This window comes from Calliphora vicina, chromosome 4 (assembly GCF_958450345.1).
Source record: "Calliphora vicina chromosome 4, idCalVici1.1, whole genome shotgun sequence".
In the NCBI taxonomy this organism is placed as follows: domain Eukaryota; kingdom Metazoa; phylum Arthropoda; class Insecta; order Diptera; family Calliphoridae; genus Calliphora; species Calliphora vicina.
Genome location: NC_088783.1, coordinates 25873337 through 25890757, shown reverse-complemented (window position 1 = coordinate 25890757; position 17421 = coordinate 25873337). Strand labels below are relative to the sequence as shown.

At 29.3% G+C, this 17421-nt stretch overlaps 3 protein-coding genes across 5 annotated transcripts in view; 2 read left to right on the top strand and 1 right to left on the bottom strand.

Annotated features, from left to right (window-relative positions):
• Positions 1 to 8672, top strand: part of LOC135958472 (UNC93-like protein) — a 49373-nt gene extending 40701 nt beyond the window's left edge. For both annotated transcript variants that reach the window (XM_065509379.1, XM_065509380.1), the window contains exons 3-7: positions 5018 to 5152; positions 5262 to 5458; positions 5524 to 5732; positions 5839 to 6695; positions 6770 to 8672. In XM_065509379.1, coding sequence (XP_065365451.1) covers positions 5018 to 5152; positions 5262 to 5458; positions 5524 to 5732; positions 5839 to 6695; positions 6770 to 6934 — 1563 coding nt within the window. In that variant the 3' untranslated portion in view covers positions 6935 to 8672. The remainder of the gene's footprint in view (positions 1 to 5017; positions 5153 to 5261; positions 5459 to 5523; positions 5733 to 5838; positions 6696 to 6769) is intronic.
• A 4148-nt stretch (positions 8673 to 12820) lies between these two features.
• Positions 12821 to 14570, bottom strand: wus (TM2 and DnaJ domain-containing protein wurst). Of its 2 annotated transcripts, none has more exons than XM_065508489.1 (2): positions 14386 to 14570; positions 12821 to 14331 (listed from the first exon to the last, which is right to left on the bottom strand). In XM_065508489.1, the coding sequence occupies exon 2, from the start codon at positions 14309 to 14311 to the stop codon at positions 13133 to 13135; it is 1179 nt and encodes a 392-aa protein (XP_065364561.1). In that variant the 5' UTR covers positions 14312 to 14331; positions 14386 to 14570; the 3' UTR covers positions 12821 to 13132. The 2 variants fall into 2 exon arrangements, with proteins under 2 accessions (XP_065364561.1, XP_065364560.1); XM_065508488.1 differs by having other exon boundaries at positions 12821 to 14317.
• Positions 14571 to 15051: 481 nt separating this feature from the next.
• On the top strand, positions 15052 to 15892 carry amrt (amaretto). The gene has a single exon (XM_065509381.1). It carries the CDS (start codon positions 15127 to 15129, stop codon positions 15727 to 15729), a length of 603 nt encoding a protein of 200 aa, XP_065365453.1. The 5' UTR covers positions 15052 to 15126; the 3' UTR covers positions 15730 to 15892.
• The last annotated feature ends 1529 nt before the right edge of the window (positions 15893 to 17421 follow it).

Sequence of the window (17421 nt, the reverse complement as noted above, 5' to 3'; positions counted from 1 at the left end):
TATAGAAAAAACTGTTATACAAAAAATTTTCTACAGGAAAAACAATTTTACAAAACAAATTTTATATGAAAAACTGTTATACATAAATTTCTTTAAAAGAAAAACTGTTATACGCAAATGTTTTTATAGAAAAACTGTTATACACAAAATTTTGTAAAGTTCTCTACAGAAAAAACAGTTATACAACAAAAATTTTATAGAAAAAATTGTTATACATAAATATCTTCAAAATAAAAACTGTTATACGAAAATATTTTTATAGAAAAAAGTGTTATACACAACATTTTGGAAAGTTTTTTATAGAAAAAGCTTTTATACAACAGAATTCTATAAAAAACTGTTATACATAAATTTCTCCAAAAATAAAAACTGTTATACGCAAATGTTTTTATAGAAAAACTGTTATACATAACATTTTGGAAGGTTTTATATAGAAAAAACAGTTATAGAAAACAAATTCAATATAAAAATCTGTTATACATAAATTTTTCCAAAAGATAAACTGTTATACGAGATTTTTTTTTTTTGGAAAAAACTGTTATACATCAAATTTTCGAAAAAAATGTTATGCACAAATGTTTCTATAGAATTTTTCTGTTATACCAAAAATTTTGGAAAAAAAAAATTTTAAGCACAAATTTGTCTAATTTCAGTAGAAAAACCTGTTATATGCAAAATTTTCTAAAGAAGAAACTGTTATACATAAATTTCTACAATAGAAAAACTGTTATACGAAAAATTTTTATAGGAAAACGAATTTTCTATAGAAGAAACTGTTATACATAAATTTCTACAATAGAAAAACTGTTATACGAAAAATTTTTATAGGAAAACGAGTTATGTTTATAGAAAAAAATGTTATACACGAAATTTTCATTAGAAAACACTTCTGTACACATAATTTTTCATAGAAAAACTGTTATACATAAAGATTTCCTATAGAAAAAACTGTTATACACATCTCTAACTTTAATTTTCTTATAATTTTAACCACTTTTTTCACAATATGCTTTTATATGAAAAATAAGCTTTCCTTTTCAATAAATTTAATGGTGAAATAATGTACAATATACAATATTATTTTTTAGTTTGTATTAAATATCTTTAAAAAGGGTATTCAAATTCGTCTTAACCCTGTAATTGTTTTACTTTTCTTGTAAAATCACCTTCCCTTTACGCTCGGACAACACTACTTCCCTCCCTCCAAAAACAATTGTACCTTGTACACTAGCACAACACAAAATAAGGTGTGATAAAAATGACATAAATTTTTTTATTAAAAAAAAATCTTCCTCTACATTTAAATTTTATTTTGTCTCTTAACTAAATACAACCAAGCAAATAAACAATATTTTAACATTAATATTTTATGGTTTTATCAAGAAATAACAGTAGTAGCGCCAAGCAAGTTTGTTTAATTAAATTCAGTCGGGGAAGCACCCAAAACGCTAGCTGAGCTTTGCTTAAACTTAATTAAAAAAAACAACATTTTATATTTGACACTAAATGCGAAATTTTGTTTTAAAATGTGGGGGGCAGGTGATAGATAAAATACAATATTAAAATTATTTAACAAATTAATTTATTAAAACATGCAAGTAATATGAACATTACGAAACTAGACCACTTTGACAAATAGACCAAGTTGTGTGTTCAAAAAAAAAACATGAAATAAAAATAAAAATGCATAAATTTGTAAAGCATGTGTTAAGGTATTTAAATTACGAGTACTTTATAGAAAAACTGTTACATTACAGTAGAGCCAACAATCAGTTAACATTTAGAGTAATGTATATTTGCGTGTATATTTTGATATTATGGATATTGGAATTCAATGTAAACTGTGACTCAGCATTTTTCTTTCTTTGGTATTTATAGCCTGTATTTCCATATTAGATTTTACACAAAATATATGTTAATTTTATAGAGAGAGATTTGAATAAAACCAATGCATTATCAGACACTCTCCGACCACATGTCATTATTAGCCAGTTTACACGAGTTACATTTTGCGAGAAATTTTTTTATTCATTAAAAAATCGAATCTAATCTTTTGGTTGAACTGTTTTATTTTCATATTACACATGAACATATATATTTTGTGTTAAATGTAGATTTCAAATTAGACTAAGCACATTTGCCAACTAAAATTGAAATTTACATTTGATGGCAGACAAGAACATAACATCGACAAAAGTTGTCCACACAAGACAAATTCATGAGCTAACAAGAAATCGTTCGCTTAGTGAACTACAAATTTCAAATCGTCCTGTTTATGCTCCAAAAATATTTGCAGTAATGTTTCTAAATTTAATTCAAATATTTTACACTTAAAAATAATTTTTAAGTATTTTTTTATATTTCATTACTCTTTTTTAAAAAATCTCATATAAAAGGATCTTTATGGATTTCACAAACGTTTACACCATAACACTAAAACAATTTTAACGACATAATCTTTGATAGTGACCTACATTTGTGTTTACCTTTAAAAATTTCTTTGTTGTTTTAATAAATTTTAATAAAATAAATACGTTTTAAAACACTAATAAAGGTGTGTTTTAGCCGTGTAATACATGTAATTTTTTTATTCATATAAAAATGGTCAGTTTTGTTTATTCAATGATATAAATCTGAATTAAACAAAATTAAAACGTGATACGTTTTAAAACTTAAGGTGGGAGATTATTTTAAATCCGGTTGATATAAAAATGGTTTAAAGAAATCTTAAGTAATGTGGAAATAAAACAAAGAAAAAAATTAAATAAACATGACTGCAAATTAAAAATAAAAGTTTTACAAGCTATAACATGTGTAAACACTTATATAAATAAATAACAGTTAAAAATTTTCCCACAGAAACATAATTATTTAAAATAAAGGAGTGGAAAGTATAAATTACATTCATAATATTTCCTAAAGAATAATTCTTTGGTGTAATGTAAAATAAATAACCTACTTCAATTAATTTCAGTGTAACTCAATGCAACTCCTTATAGAACTTTATACCTAAAAACTATAGCCTACCTTAAGGCTGTTTAAAATAAAATTAATAACTAGAGACGCTATTTAGGGAACCAAAGTTTTCAAAACAATTGTTTTTAATTATTATATTTGAAATTTTCTAGTAATTACATTTTGTCAAAACAAAAATCTGATTAAAAATTACGATAACACTTTAATATTATTGTTATTTTTTGTTTTTGTTTTATTTATTAATTATGATTTGTTTATTGCTTATAATTTCCAAATTACTGATTAATTAAAATATTTGAAACATGTTTTTTTCATTTTCTCTGTGATAATAATGATTAGTGTTTTTTTTATTATTGTTTTAGCTGTAATTTTGTGATTGTAAAAATGTAGTTTTAACATTAAGTTATTTATAATTTACAACAACAAATTTTACGTTTAGTTGTTTAATAACTGAAATTGTTTTATAGTTATTATGGATTATTATAGAAAGGAAAATTTTTGTTTGGGTTTTATAACATACATACACAATAAAGTGATAAGCGTGTAGTTAACACTAACCATAGATCTTAATTTCAAAAATTATTACTTAAAAAGATCACGTTTTCTAGCTATTCCTCATTCGTAGTTAAATTTAAGGAAATCATTTAATTTAGATACAATTTTATAAGAACATTTTTTAAATAAATATATGTAGCTTCAGTTAATTACATGTTAACACTAATATTTATAAAAAAAAATTATATTTCGGTTTATATTAACAACAAAAAATAAGAACTCAATTGAGACCATCAGCGCAAAAGTGGTGTAACCCACAATTTAAGGAAATTCTGAAAATGGAAAACAAACTAAGAAGTATTCATTATTATCGTATTGCCAAAACAATGGAAACTTAGGTTTAATTTTTACAAACATTTTCTGGTCCCTTTAGTGATTCAGAAAAAATTCCCCATGTTGTGAAATTTTTAGATGGAATTTTGTAAACAATAAACAGCTGTTACAAACTAAATCAACTATTGTGAATGAAAAGTTCGTGGGAATATCACGATAGCAATTTTCCCTTCGAGTGAAATGGATATTTCATGGGAACATAAATTTCACATGATTTGCCGATAGGGGTGATTGTCTTTGATTCATCCGAAAAGAGAACAGTATTCATTTTCTAATTCGACCCGATTAAATGTTGTTTTTCAAATTGTATACGAGCTCTAGTACATCTGACGATATGCCTAATTTGTCATTTAAACCGTTTGAGGGTTAAAAATCTAATTTAAAAATTCTGAATTAATATAAATAAGATAATAAAAATAACCGTTATTAACATCCTTCTGGAATATAAATATTTTTTAAAATAACTTATTACAAATTCCATATAGTTCGACAATAAATCAATATGTATTTATTTAGTTTACTGAGGTTGCATATAACTTTATTTGCTCGGCACTGTATAGCCCCTGTTGACTGCCTGCAGTACGTGAAATTAATAGTAAAGAACTACTTGTGCTCATAGATACATTTCAATGTGTATAAGTAGTAAAATTTATCATGGATTATGCTCGTAAATAGCCTAGACTTCAAATATTTGCAAAATTTTTTTCTCCACTTTTTTTTTGGTAACCAGTCTGTAGTAGACAACATAAATAAAATAAAAAATCAATTAGCATTATTTTTGGTTATTTTAAAGGTATTTTGGAGTGTAGTGTGTTATATATATTTTTTGTCTAACAAATATTTGGTAAATATAATCATGGCTAAATTTGGCAATAAAAATATACATACATATTTGCATATTAGACTTTTGTTTGATAAAAAAAAATATAAACCTGTCGTTATATTATTAAAAATGTAAAATAATTGAGTTAATAAAAAATACATTAATTGTAATTTTACTTAATTTGTACACCATAAATAACATTATCTTAAAGTAATTAGTTTCAAATACGTTTGTTTTACAGAAACAAAAAGTTTCCTAAATATTGTTTGAATTTTATACATAAATTAAACTTAATTTAATAAATTTTTATTTTTGTTTGTATAATTTAAGCCAAAAGCTGGTTACGAGCCAGACACAGCCTCACTCAGAGAGAAAGTTATACTCAATCCGGCTGAAAAATGGCGTATATTGAAAAATATTAGCATAATTTCGTTTGCTTTTATGGTACAATTCACAGCGTTTCAGGTAAATAAATTTATTATTGATTTATAACTATTCCTCTTCTTTTATTTATTAAGAAAATTTTAATTTAATGTTATCTCGTTTATCTTCTTTTTTTTTTAAAAAAAAATAGGGTACGGCAAATTTACAGTCATCTATTAATGCAGAAGATGGTCTGGGTACCGTGTCACTTAGTGCCATTTATGCGGCTCTGGTGGTTTCCTGTATATTCCTGCCTACTTTAATTATTCGTAAATTAACCGTTAAATGGACCTTGGTATTCAGTATGCTGTGCTATGCCCCCTACATTGCCTTCCAATTGTATCCTAAGTAAGATATTTTGTTTAAAAAATTCCTGGTAGCATTTTTTGCTGACTGACTATTTTTATTAATAGATTCTACACATTGGTTCCTGCTGGTATTCTAGTCGGTTTGGGTGCTGCTCCTATGTGGGCCTCCAAAGCTACATATTTGACACAAGTCGGTCAAGTTTATGCCAAAATTACAGAACAGGCGGTGGATGCTATAATTGTAAGATTCTTTGGCTTCTTCTTTTTGGCCTGGCAAACAGCTGAATTGTGGGGAAATCTTATTTCCAGTCTTGGTAAGTTCAAAATTGAATATTGAGACAGCTTTTCTTCGGATTAATTAATTTCAAAATATGTAGTAATAAATCGAATTTAACTAATTTATATCTCTCTCTATTTTAGTGCTCTCTAGTGGTGCCCATGGCAGCGGTGGCGGTGATGCCAACAGTACAATTTCCGAAGAAGATCTCAAATACTGTGGTGCCAATTTCTGCGTTAATGGCGGCGGCGGTCACACCAATTTGGAACGTCCTCCAGATCATGAAATCTTTGAAATCTCCATGATCTACTTGTCTTGTATTATTGCTGCTGTGGCCATTATTGCCTTCTTCTTGGATCCCCTTAAGCGTTATGGTGAAAAACGTAAAGGTTCACAATCGGCTCAGGAATTGTCTGGCATGGAATTGTTGTCGGCCACTTTCCGTCAAATGAAGAAACCCAATCAACAATTACTCATTCCCATTACCGTATTCATTGGCATGGAACAGGCTTTCATTGGTGCTGACTTTACACAGGCCTATGTATCCTGTGCCTTGGGTATCCATCAAATTGGTTTCGTTATGATTTGCTTTGGTGTCGTTAATGCCATCTGTTCGATATTGTTTGGTTCCGTGATGAAATATATTGGCCGTACTCCCATTATTGTGTTGGGTGCTGTCGTGCATTTCACTTTGATCACCGTAGAGTTGTTCTGGCGTCCAAGTCCCGACAACCCTTTGATCTTCTATGCCATGTCCGGTCTCTGGGGTGTGGGTGATGCTGTATGGCAGACACAAATCAACGGCTTATATGGTCTGTTGTTCAGACGCAACAAGGAAGCTGCCTTCTCCAATTATCGTCTCTGGGAATCGGCAGGCTTTGTGATCGCTTATGCCTATGCCACCACATTGTGTGCACGCATGAAGCTTTACATTCTATTGGCTGTTTTGACTTTGGGTTGCATTGGCTATGTCATTGTGGAAATTCTCTACAGAAAGAAGGTAAATTAGAAAATTATTCTAGACCTTTTACATATAGCCATAAAACTAACTTTTATTTCTTTTAATTTTTATAGCAACGTAAGGTCAAGAAGCAAGAAAAGGCTGAACTTGCTGAAAAAGAGAAAGAAGCTGCTGCTAAAGCTGCTGCCGAGGCTAATGTCAATGGCACACCAGAGGTTGAAGAAACCGATGATGAATTGGATGATCTCGAAGAAGATATTGTAGTCACACATTTCTAAACAAATAACATTTCATTAAAACACACACACACGCCCCCTAACAAATCTATTGTTGAAAAAAGCTGTTTAAAGCTTTTGTTATAACAAACAAGTTACCTATAATACAATATTGACAAGATCAAAGCTTTCATAGGCTTAAAGCTTTGTTTTTAGTAAAGTTGTATTATTACAAAATTTTCATTAACATTTTTTTTGTTTTTTTCATAAAAATCTAATGAAAATTTAAGAAAAAAAAGTTTCGAAAATTGTATATAAGGAGTGAGATCGAAAAATTCTTAACATACATATATGTTTATAAAAAAGAAACCACTAAACTTACAGCTTTAATTTTTTTTTTATTTGATTGAAATTATTATTACAATTTACAAAAAAAATTATTTTTATAGTTTTAATCACTAGTGATGAAATTTTGAACCTTTTTCGGAAACCCTTCCATTAACGTTTTTATAGTGCTTTCTGTCACTTTGCTCGAACATGTAGTCCATCTCCGTTTAAAATCTACCACACTTTTGGACACCTTTTTTGTACTCTTCAATTCTCTTTTAACAAGAGCCCAATATCTCTCCACTGGCCTTAGCTCCGGGCAGTTTGGAGGATTTGCCTCTCTTGGTACAAATACCACATTATTGTTCTTGTACCACTCAAGGGCTTGTTTGCCATAGTGACAGGATGCCAAGTCAGGCCAAAAATAAGTGGACACATTATGAAGTCTTATGAATGGAAGCAGCCTTTTTTGTAAACATTCCTTGATGTAAATTTCGGTATTTATAGAGCCCGTTGTAACAAATGAGTGGCTTCTTTTGCCGCAACTGCATATTGCTTGCCATACCAAGAACTTTCTGGGAAATTTTGTCTGCTTTTGGGTCCTAAACTTTTCTTCAACATTCCCTCGAGCATCAGCAACATAAAATTTTTGACCTGGAAGTTGCGAAAAATCTGCCAGAACATACGTTTCGTCATCCATTATGCAGCAAGAATATTTTTTTATAAAACTTGACTTCAATTTCCGTGCTCTGTTTTTGGCCTCTAAATTTTTAGTAGCGTTCCTGTCAGGAACTTTTTGAGCCTTGTATGTTTTTAAACCTGCATTAGCTTTAACTTTTCGTACCAAATAGTCCGAGCACTGAGCTAACCGGGCTGCTTTCCTACCGGATGTGTTGGGAGCTCTTTTGAAAATGCGTTCTATTTTGTTGGCTTTAGAAACATCATGTGGACCATTCCTTCTACCTGAACCAGGTTTTCTATCAACTGACAAGTTCTCCCGGTACTGTTTAATAACATTGGAAACAGTTTGACGGCAGACCTTTGTATGCTTGGCCAACTTTTTGTAAGACCAAGTTGGGTTTTGTTGAAAATATTTAATAATTTCAGTACGCACTTTTTTCTGGTCACTCATTTTAATCAGATTAACAAAAAAATTAATATAATTGACATTACACATAATAACTGACATGTTTTTCAAAGGTAACTTGATCAAAAAAAAATTCAAATAATACTTGGGTTAAAAAATGTAATGGAAAACGTGTGTTAAGAATTTTTCGATCTCACTCCTTAAACTAAAAAATCTGAATGAAACCAGAAACTTTTGTTAAATATTACTTAAGAACTAACACGAAAATGAAAAAACAGCAATGTTACCACATGAATGTGAACACTTGTCTGTCCATTAGGAAAAAGTTTCCAAATGTTTCCAGAAACAACAAACACAAAAATTAAATGTAGTGAAAATAGTAAAAAATTCTCTCTTCCTAAAACACTTATCACCAACTCTCTCGCTATCTCTCTAAAAGTTTCATTTGTTCACAAACTATGAAATGTTTAGTTTTCTCTTAAATATCATCATTATATGCTCAGTATTATGTTAAGTTTTAAGAAGTTTTTATTATTTCTTTTACTTATTTCTTTGCTATCTACTACTACCATTATTAGTTCATGTATTATCGAAGACATTTTCATTTTTATTCTATTTACTATTTTACTATTTTTACTACACGACTCTACTTTTAAATTCATTAGTTTAATTATTCATTTTATTTTATTTTAATTTGTTCTCTTTTTCTTCGTTTTTTCTTAAAGCTTAAATCTTATTTTGTTTTATCTGTTCTAAAATCGTATGAAAAATAGTAGTTTATTTAAGTAGTCATTAATTTAAAAATTTTATTGAAATTGTGTTTTTGTTGTGATCGAAAATACTTTTAATTCATATAAAAAAAAACATATTTTTATTAAATGAAAAAAGAAGTTAATTAATAAAACACAATTCACAAAATAAAAAAAAAAAACCTTAAATGAAGAAACAATATTATAAAATAATATCTGTATGAAATTGTCACATTGTGAATTAAATATTTTACATGAAACATGTAAATATTTAAGGACAAAAAAAAGAAAAGAATCATAAAAAACTTTTAGTTTAATTATACCTATTAATATTATTGTATTAATTAATTGTATTGTAAGAAATAAAGAAAAATTATTTTGTTTTTAGTTCAAAAAAATATTATGCGTTTTATTAAGAAAACTAGTTTAAAATTAAGAACAGAATTAAATTCTGAAAACAGAAAACAAACTTGAAAGTATTCATTATTATGGTAATGACAAAACAATAGCTTAGACCTTTTAAGTTTTTAAATAATCAATCGTCTACTTTTAAATATTTTATCATTCCCTTATAAACGCATCGATAAAGTTTCCTTCGTGGTATAATTTTGAGTTCGTATTTTGCGATCTACCATTGAAATTACTCGGTTACAACCCTAGGAGTTTATTTGGGGTCATTGTTGTGCTGGAATCTCCAAAATAGGGGCAGCGTACGTTTTCCATTCATAATATCTTTTAAGCTCCACTATAATATTGCCACTGCCAAACTTGAATGCCTTATTTGTGTACTTGAGGTTCAGTCTCCTTCACTTCTGCCGTCTTAGAAATGTTCTCCCATCACTGCCTCTTAAATTGTGTTTGGAATCATCCGAAAAGAGAACCATTTCCATTTCTGTCTCGACCATTTTGAATGTTCTTTGGCTAATTGTGTGAGGTTATTAACAGTTCGAAAACTAATTTACAATTTCAGATAATTGTTAACTCCCCGGCGTGTAATTTTTGTGAATTTCTTGCTAAAAATTATCTTGTCAAGGTCCTCCTCTCAAATGTTGAATATCACAAAATCTTTTTATAAATTTTGAAACTGCTGATTTTTTGCTTCAAGTCAACACTAAAATTATTGTGGCTTTTTAATATACTACCAACTATTTAAAAAACTCATTGCGAAACAAAAAATCACAAAAATCTAAAATAAATAAAAAAAATTTACATCCGAATTTATACAAATTCACTAGAGTTGTTGTTGCGAATGCTACATCAAATGACATTTTTTCTTTACCCACCAACCAATTGTAGTAGGGAATGTAAGAAAAGATAAACTGACTGTTTACTGTTGGTGTTTTGTTTAAGCTTTGATATTTTTACAAATAAAGCTTGAGTGTCTGTAAATCTCATTCACTCTAGTGTTTTATTTGTAATTTATATGAAATGCGCATAGGAACTAGCTTATCCTCCAACAATAAATTTCAGTGAATTTATCAATTATTGTGAATTCAGCACACTAATTCTTAACAAAAAAAATAATTTTGTATTCCCGTATAACTTTTTGATAGATTGTTCGAGCTATTGTTCTTAATTTAGTACGCAAAAGTGCTAAGTCCCTTTTTGGTAGATTTTTCATTTCATAAAATAAAAAGTGAGAAATTCGGGAAATATTTGGACCCTCTGATATAAAAACTGGAGCAAGGTGGGTAAAAATTTTGAAAATTTAATTTTCAAATACGAATATATCGTAACCTATAAGAGATAATTGATAGATACTGTAATGGTTTTTATAATGCTTGACGAGGAGATTCTTTATTTTGTAATTTTTTTGAAATCGGAATCCAAACGAGGGCATCCCAAAGTGACCCCTGGCCGCAGCCCAGATGGGTCCATGAGGTCCAAACTCAAAACTTGAACTCGACAAGACTTTCTCTTTGCGCATGTCAAATTTCATACAAATTGGGCTAAGCTTTTAGAAGTTAGAGATTTATTTCCCTCTATATTTTTTCAATACTACTGTGCGGCCGACTTCAAACTGCTCAAATTTCAACAATGTTGTGAAATTCATTTTCAAGCTGCATGAATACGCTGACATGTACCGTTTTTGTTTTTATTCAAATATTATAATGAACTCTTAAACATGGTTTAGGTGTTATTTAAAAAGGAAAGTGCATTTGAAAATTGCTGGGAATTATTATCAGAGCAGTCCAGAAAGGGTTAAATGGTATGGATTCCAAAATATTTTCAGCTTACCCCACGTCTTAACAAGCCATTGTTTTCATCGTAAAAGAACAAAACGTCGGCAGAATTACGGACACAAATTTGTTTATATTCTTTGGTATGGGGAAAACGTGTCATTATTCAATTTCATAGTTTCTTATGTATTTTTTTTTTTTAATAGAGGTCTTTTTGTGTGAAAATGGCATTTGATGGCAGACAATTGTTCTGACAACGTTGTTCGGACAAAAACATCGACAAAAGTTGTCCACACGAGACAAATTCATGTTAGGACAAGAAATTGTTCGCAGCATGAACAAATGGATGCTTTTCTTTGGAAATAAACACATTTCGTTGGTTTAGTGTGCAAACTAGGGTTCCCGATAAATTTGTTTCGGGAACTTCATTATAAATTTTCTTCTTAAAGTTACACATTATTTCTGCACATATAAAATAGATTCGTTGCGATTTGATTGATTCGATTATATCCATAGATTTTTCGATACTAGCAATATAAAAAAAATCGTTTATTTAGAACAAATTATTTGATTTGCTATGAAATCGGCTATCACAACCCTAACTATGGGTCGATTATGGATGTCAACCGAACTTCAGTACAGTACTATTTAGGCAACTGACAACGCAACTGAAGTTCGGTTGTCACCCATAATCGACCCACAATTATCTCTGTGTGACAAAAACAGAACAAATTTAATTTAAAACAAGAAAATTATATTTTCTAGTATTTCAACTTAATACAATTTTAAGTTCTTTAAGGAATTATTAAGGTGCTTAATATTAAAACCTCGAAAGTTATTCGTATCTGGAGAAAATAATGACAATAACTCACAGAAAAAACTATATTTCAATTCAAACATTTATCATATATTGAACTGGTTTCAATTATTTCATAATTGAATCAAGTATTCATTTGCTCAAAAACAAAATTTTCTGATATTTTCTATTGAATTTTGAGTTTTGAATTTGATAATTTTGATTTTTGAATATACAATTTTCGTTATTGGTTGAACTTTAAATACAAAAATTATTGAATAGATAATTTTGGTAATTGAAAAAACAAAAAATAACAAAAATGTGTTTTCAATTACGAAAATTATCTATTCAATAATTTTTGTATTTAAAGTTCAACCAATAACGAAAATTTTATATTCAAATATCAAAATTATCAAATTCAAAACTCAAAATTCAATAGAAAATATCAGAAAATTTAGTTTTTGAGCACATGAATACTTGATTCAATTATGAAATAATTGAAACCAGTTCAATGTGACAAATATTTGAATTGAAACGGTTTAAGAAATAGTTTTTTCTGTGCTAGTTTAGATTTTTCCAGATTTAACTTAGTGGGACCTTTTAAATTATTTGATACATTTTTATACATTATTGTTATTGTTTACCTAATTTAGTATTAAAAAAATTCCCTGAAATGGAACAGATTTTTTAATATTCCCCAGGAATAGAAAAAATACGAGAAATCTCTGCTAAATTATTTTTGATAATCTTTTTTAACTTTCCAATAGAACAAGGTTATATTATTTGTATTTGATGAAAAGAAAACATAAATATTGTTCTTAGGTTTTATTAAATTTCACAAATGTTTAAAAAAAACTATTAAGTACATACTTAAAACTAACTTTCGTTTATCTTATAGCTAAAAATTAAGGAAAAAAATAAATAAAATTTAACATTATAAACATTAAAAAATATTTTCGTTAAAACAGAATGCACTGGTTGTAAGTAACGAAACACACTTTTGAAAGCATTTGAAGGAAATTAAATCTAACAATGCAGACTTACATAAATGAAAAATACTCGTACATTGTAAATGAATTCAGTCATAATTTGATTAGAAAATAAATGCAAACACTTGTAGTTTTACAGAACAATGGGTTCATCGTCAATAGATTTTGTATTTTTGCGACGGCGTGATGACTTAATTTTCGACAAGACACTGTAGGCTTGTTGAATCTCTATGAAACGTTGATTGGCGGCTGCCTTTTGTGTCTCATCTTTAACCTTGTCGGGATGATATTCTTTCGAGAGTCTTCGATAGGCTGACGTGATTTCCGATTGCGAAGCAGTAGCACTTACACCCAAAACCTTGTAGGAATTGCGCTCACCATCTACATCCATAGATTCAAAGATTTCCTTCCAAGTTTCATACCAGCCATGATGTTGGGCATAGTTGTAGGTGTCTTGCAAGGCCTGAGCTATATCCGTCCACCAGGCAGAGGCTAAGAAGTTTTGGAAAGCTTCGTGTACGGGCACTTCATTGCCATCTTCATCGGAAATGGTGCCGTTGAAGTAGAGGAAACAACCCCAGAATGAGAAGTAAATGCACAAAGCACCGGTAAATTTCAAAGTTCTCTCCAGTTTACCGCGTCTTTTGGGTGGAGTGCGTAACCATTCCTTGGAGAAGTGATCGAAAATAAGAGCTGAAGCCAAGGCGGTTATAAGCAGGGTATAGGTTTCATCATAAATAAAATAGCGCACTGGATAGGAAGCAAATGCGGCTAAGAGACAATGCCACAGCACACCCTTTTCACGGCCTATATTGCCAACAGTCCAAACACCCAACGCCACAAAGACAGGTATTAGCCAATGTAAGAAGCCAAAGTCTATACCCATAAAAATAGTCTCCGGTATAGCCATCTGATATAGTTGACCAAACAGATAACCAATCATTACTTCGCCCATAAAACGTTTACCCGAATAAGGTGGTTTACGATAGTGTTGTAGTTTCTTAACAAATTCCTCTATAAATTTTGGATCTTCATTGGCATCTCGCACATAACTGGGTATGTTGAAGATTTCAAATACCCAGCCCACACCAAAGTAGCCACCCAGTGTGCACCACCATATAAAGGCATGACGATCACGATGCAAATATATGTGATGTAAACCAAAAATGCCACCAAACAGCCACAGTATATATGCAGTTACCAGGGATTTCTGTGGCGGCATTGAATTGGCCTCGAATTTGTGGCTTTTGCCATTCTGTTGTAATTTACCATTCATTAGGGGAATTTGATCTTTAATTTTATCTTTGGTCATTTTGATCTGTAAACAAGAAGCTTAATTATAGATATTTCTTTTTTTTATAAATCAAGTTGATTTTAAATATTTACATTTCTTGTGGAATTTTTTGTTTCAGGTCTTTAATTCATTTAATGGATGAACACTTTCTCTTTTCACGTATTCTTTCTAAGCCACCAACAAAATCACGTATGTACACCAACAACAACTAATGTAAAGTATGAATGTACTTATTTTAGCCTTTTAAAAGACACGTCAGTTTAGGCTTAAATTTGTTTTTTTTGTGTGTTTTTAACTTAATATTTCAATTAGTTTTTCTTTAAGTTATCCAAATGTTTATCTTTATTTAAAATAATTACTTTTTTAAATATTATAATTCCATATATTTTGTTTAGGTTTCTGTTTTTCGTTGTTCTGCCTTGGCTGTTTGATTTTAAACTACGATCTGTGCTTAAACCTTAAAAATGTGTAAGACAACCTGAGTCTAAATCAGGTCAATAAAGAAATTTGTTTAATTTTAAAATACAAGAAAGAGAATATTCTCTTCTTCATGGTACATCTACTCTTTTAAACCAGGTTTTGTACAATTTTCTCTCTTAAGTTATCGAAATAAATACTAATGTGGGTTCGTGGCTTGACTAAACAGCAGCCAGTAGTTGGCAACTCCTAACAGAGAATTCTGACGTCTTGTAATTTAGGGTTATTAATTCAGACTGGATGATTTGTTATCAATCAACACAAAGTAAAAAGTGACAGCTTTGTAATTCTTGGAGAAATTTTAATAAACAATTAAATAATTTGCTAGTGAAATAAAACATAATTTAAACAATTCAATGGCCAAATTACAGTATAGTGGTGTTATTGTCACAATAATATTAGCACTGACAAATAGCTCCCATGCCATACAGGCACGCAGTGACCGTGAACAACAAGTTTCTGGAGCTGTGGCCTCATCCCGTACCGCAGACAATACCAATGTCTATCATCATTGGGGACCCAAGGTTTTATGTTCCATGTTACCCGATGACTTTATCGAGTGCAACAAACCCATTGACCATAAACTTAATAAAACTGCCAAAGAGGAAAAAGGTTTTGGTTGTTTAAAATTCGGTGGTCTTAACTATGAAGATGTGGAGCATACGTCTGTACAGTGTACTGTCTTCCCAGACATTGATTGTCATGGCCCTAGAACATTTCAACGCGGTGGTGTACCTTGCATACGTTATTCCGAACATTATTTCCTCACCACTCTGCTGTATAGTTTGCTTTTGGGTTTCCTAGGCATGGATCGTTTTTGTTTGGGACAAACTGGCACTGCTGTGGGCAAGCTCTTGACATTAGGTGGCGTAGGTGTTTGGTGGGTGGTCGATATTATTTTGCTGATTACCAACCGTTTGACACCAGAGGATGGCAGTAATTGGAATCCTTATGTCTAGCATAGGTTTTTGTGGAAACGAGAAGGCGGTACTGACAGTGTTGATAGATTCTAAGAAATACGATTGTGATGTATATATTTTGTATGTATTATAAATATCCTTTATAATTTTTGCTAAATATCTAGTAGTTAAATATAAATTAGTTGTTTAAGTTGTATAAAAAGGAAATAATAATTATGTTAAAGTAAAAATACAGGAAATATTTATGTATAAAATATTTTGTAATTATTTTAAACAGAACCTGGAGCAGTAGCGACAGGGTACATGTGTTAGCTGACTAAATAATAGTAGTACTATATTATAGGTATAATAGATTTTTTCGATTTTTAATTAAAAAAAAAAATAAATAAGCAAATGTTTATAAACACATTTTATGGAAATTTACTTAAATAAATAACATTTTTATATTAATAGTAGTTGAAAATTACTATAAATTATCTAGAAAGTTTGTAAATGCATTTAATGGAAATTTAGTTAAATAAATCAATTTTAACTTAATAGTCGTTAAAAATGACTAGAATGGAAAGACCCAATTAATAAAGTTTATTTTAAATTTATTTGGAATGAGAAAAACAGCTTGTAATCAACTAGTTAATTTGTGTTTAAAAATAAGTCTAAGTATTTCGAATTTATTTATGGATTTTTTATTATATATCGCAGAATTCAGGAACCAGTTTTTTGAAACATATTCTAGAAAGTATAGTATTAGAATTCTTTGAAAAATATTTTTAGATACGCGAGGGTCTTCTGATAGTTCTTCAATACGGTTTCTTATCGGGAAAATTTTATAATTCATAATTTTTGTCATATAGAACCGATAAAAAAACATTATTTCCGATAGTTTTTCTCGATCACTTCGTTTTAGTGAAATAACCTTATTTTTAAAGTTACAACATCAGAACACCATATATATGATAATTTAAAACTAACATTAAAATTGTTTCTTTTGATTGAGAGATATGAGTTTTACCTTTAAAACTGGAAAGGATTTGTAAAAATTTCTGATCCCCAACTAAATCAAAATACTGTCAGCTACATATGAGGAGCCGCAGAACAAAAGGTACTTTTTCGCACATTTCAAATTTTTGGGAAAATGAGTTTTATTTATTTCACCCCCTTAAAAACAGCATGAACCTGGAAATGGTAACAAGTTTCTTACTTAACAATAGATACATCTAACTGCCATAAGTCACCACATTAAATGTTAAGGATGTTTGATAAAAATAATTTTAATATCGGAAAAAGAACCTTTTGTTAAAAAATAAAAAAAAGTACGTTTTGTTAAAAATAAAATCAAAAAGTATGTTTTTATGCGTTTTTTAACGATAATATTTTAAATGAATGTTTTTAATCCTGATCTAATATACTATAAACAAATTACACATTGAAATTAAATATTTTTTTTTTCGTTTTATACTAGTGTTGTACGTTTTGTTAACCACAAATTTTTTTAGAACACATTTATTATTAAAAAAATTGCTGACTTGATTGTTTCTAAAAGATTTCAACCGAAATATTACAAAAATACCAAAAAACAGTGTTTGAAAAGATGCGAAAAAGTACCTTTTGTTCTGCGGCTCCTCATATGTAGCTGACAGTATTTTGATTTAGTTGGGGATCAGAAATTTTTACAAATCCTTTCCAGTTTGAAAGGTAAAACTCATATCTCTCAATCAAAAGAAACAATTTTAA

Bases quoted from the DNA above. Each gene is read 5' to 3' on its own strand.
- wus (XM_065508489.1), bottom strand. From the start codon at position 14,311: ATGACCAAAGATAAAATTAAAGATCAAATTCCCCTAATGAATGGTAAA.
- amrt (XM_065509381.1), top strand. From the start codon at position 15,127: ATGGCCAAATTACAGTATAGTGGTGTTATTGTCACAATAATATTAGCA.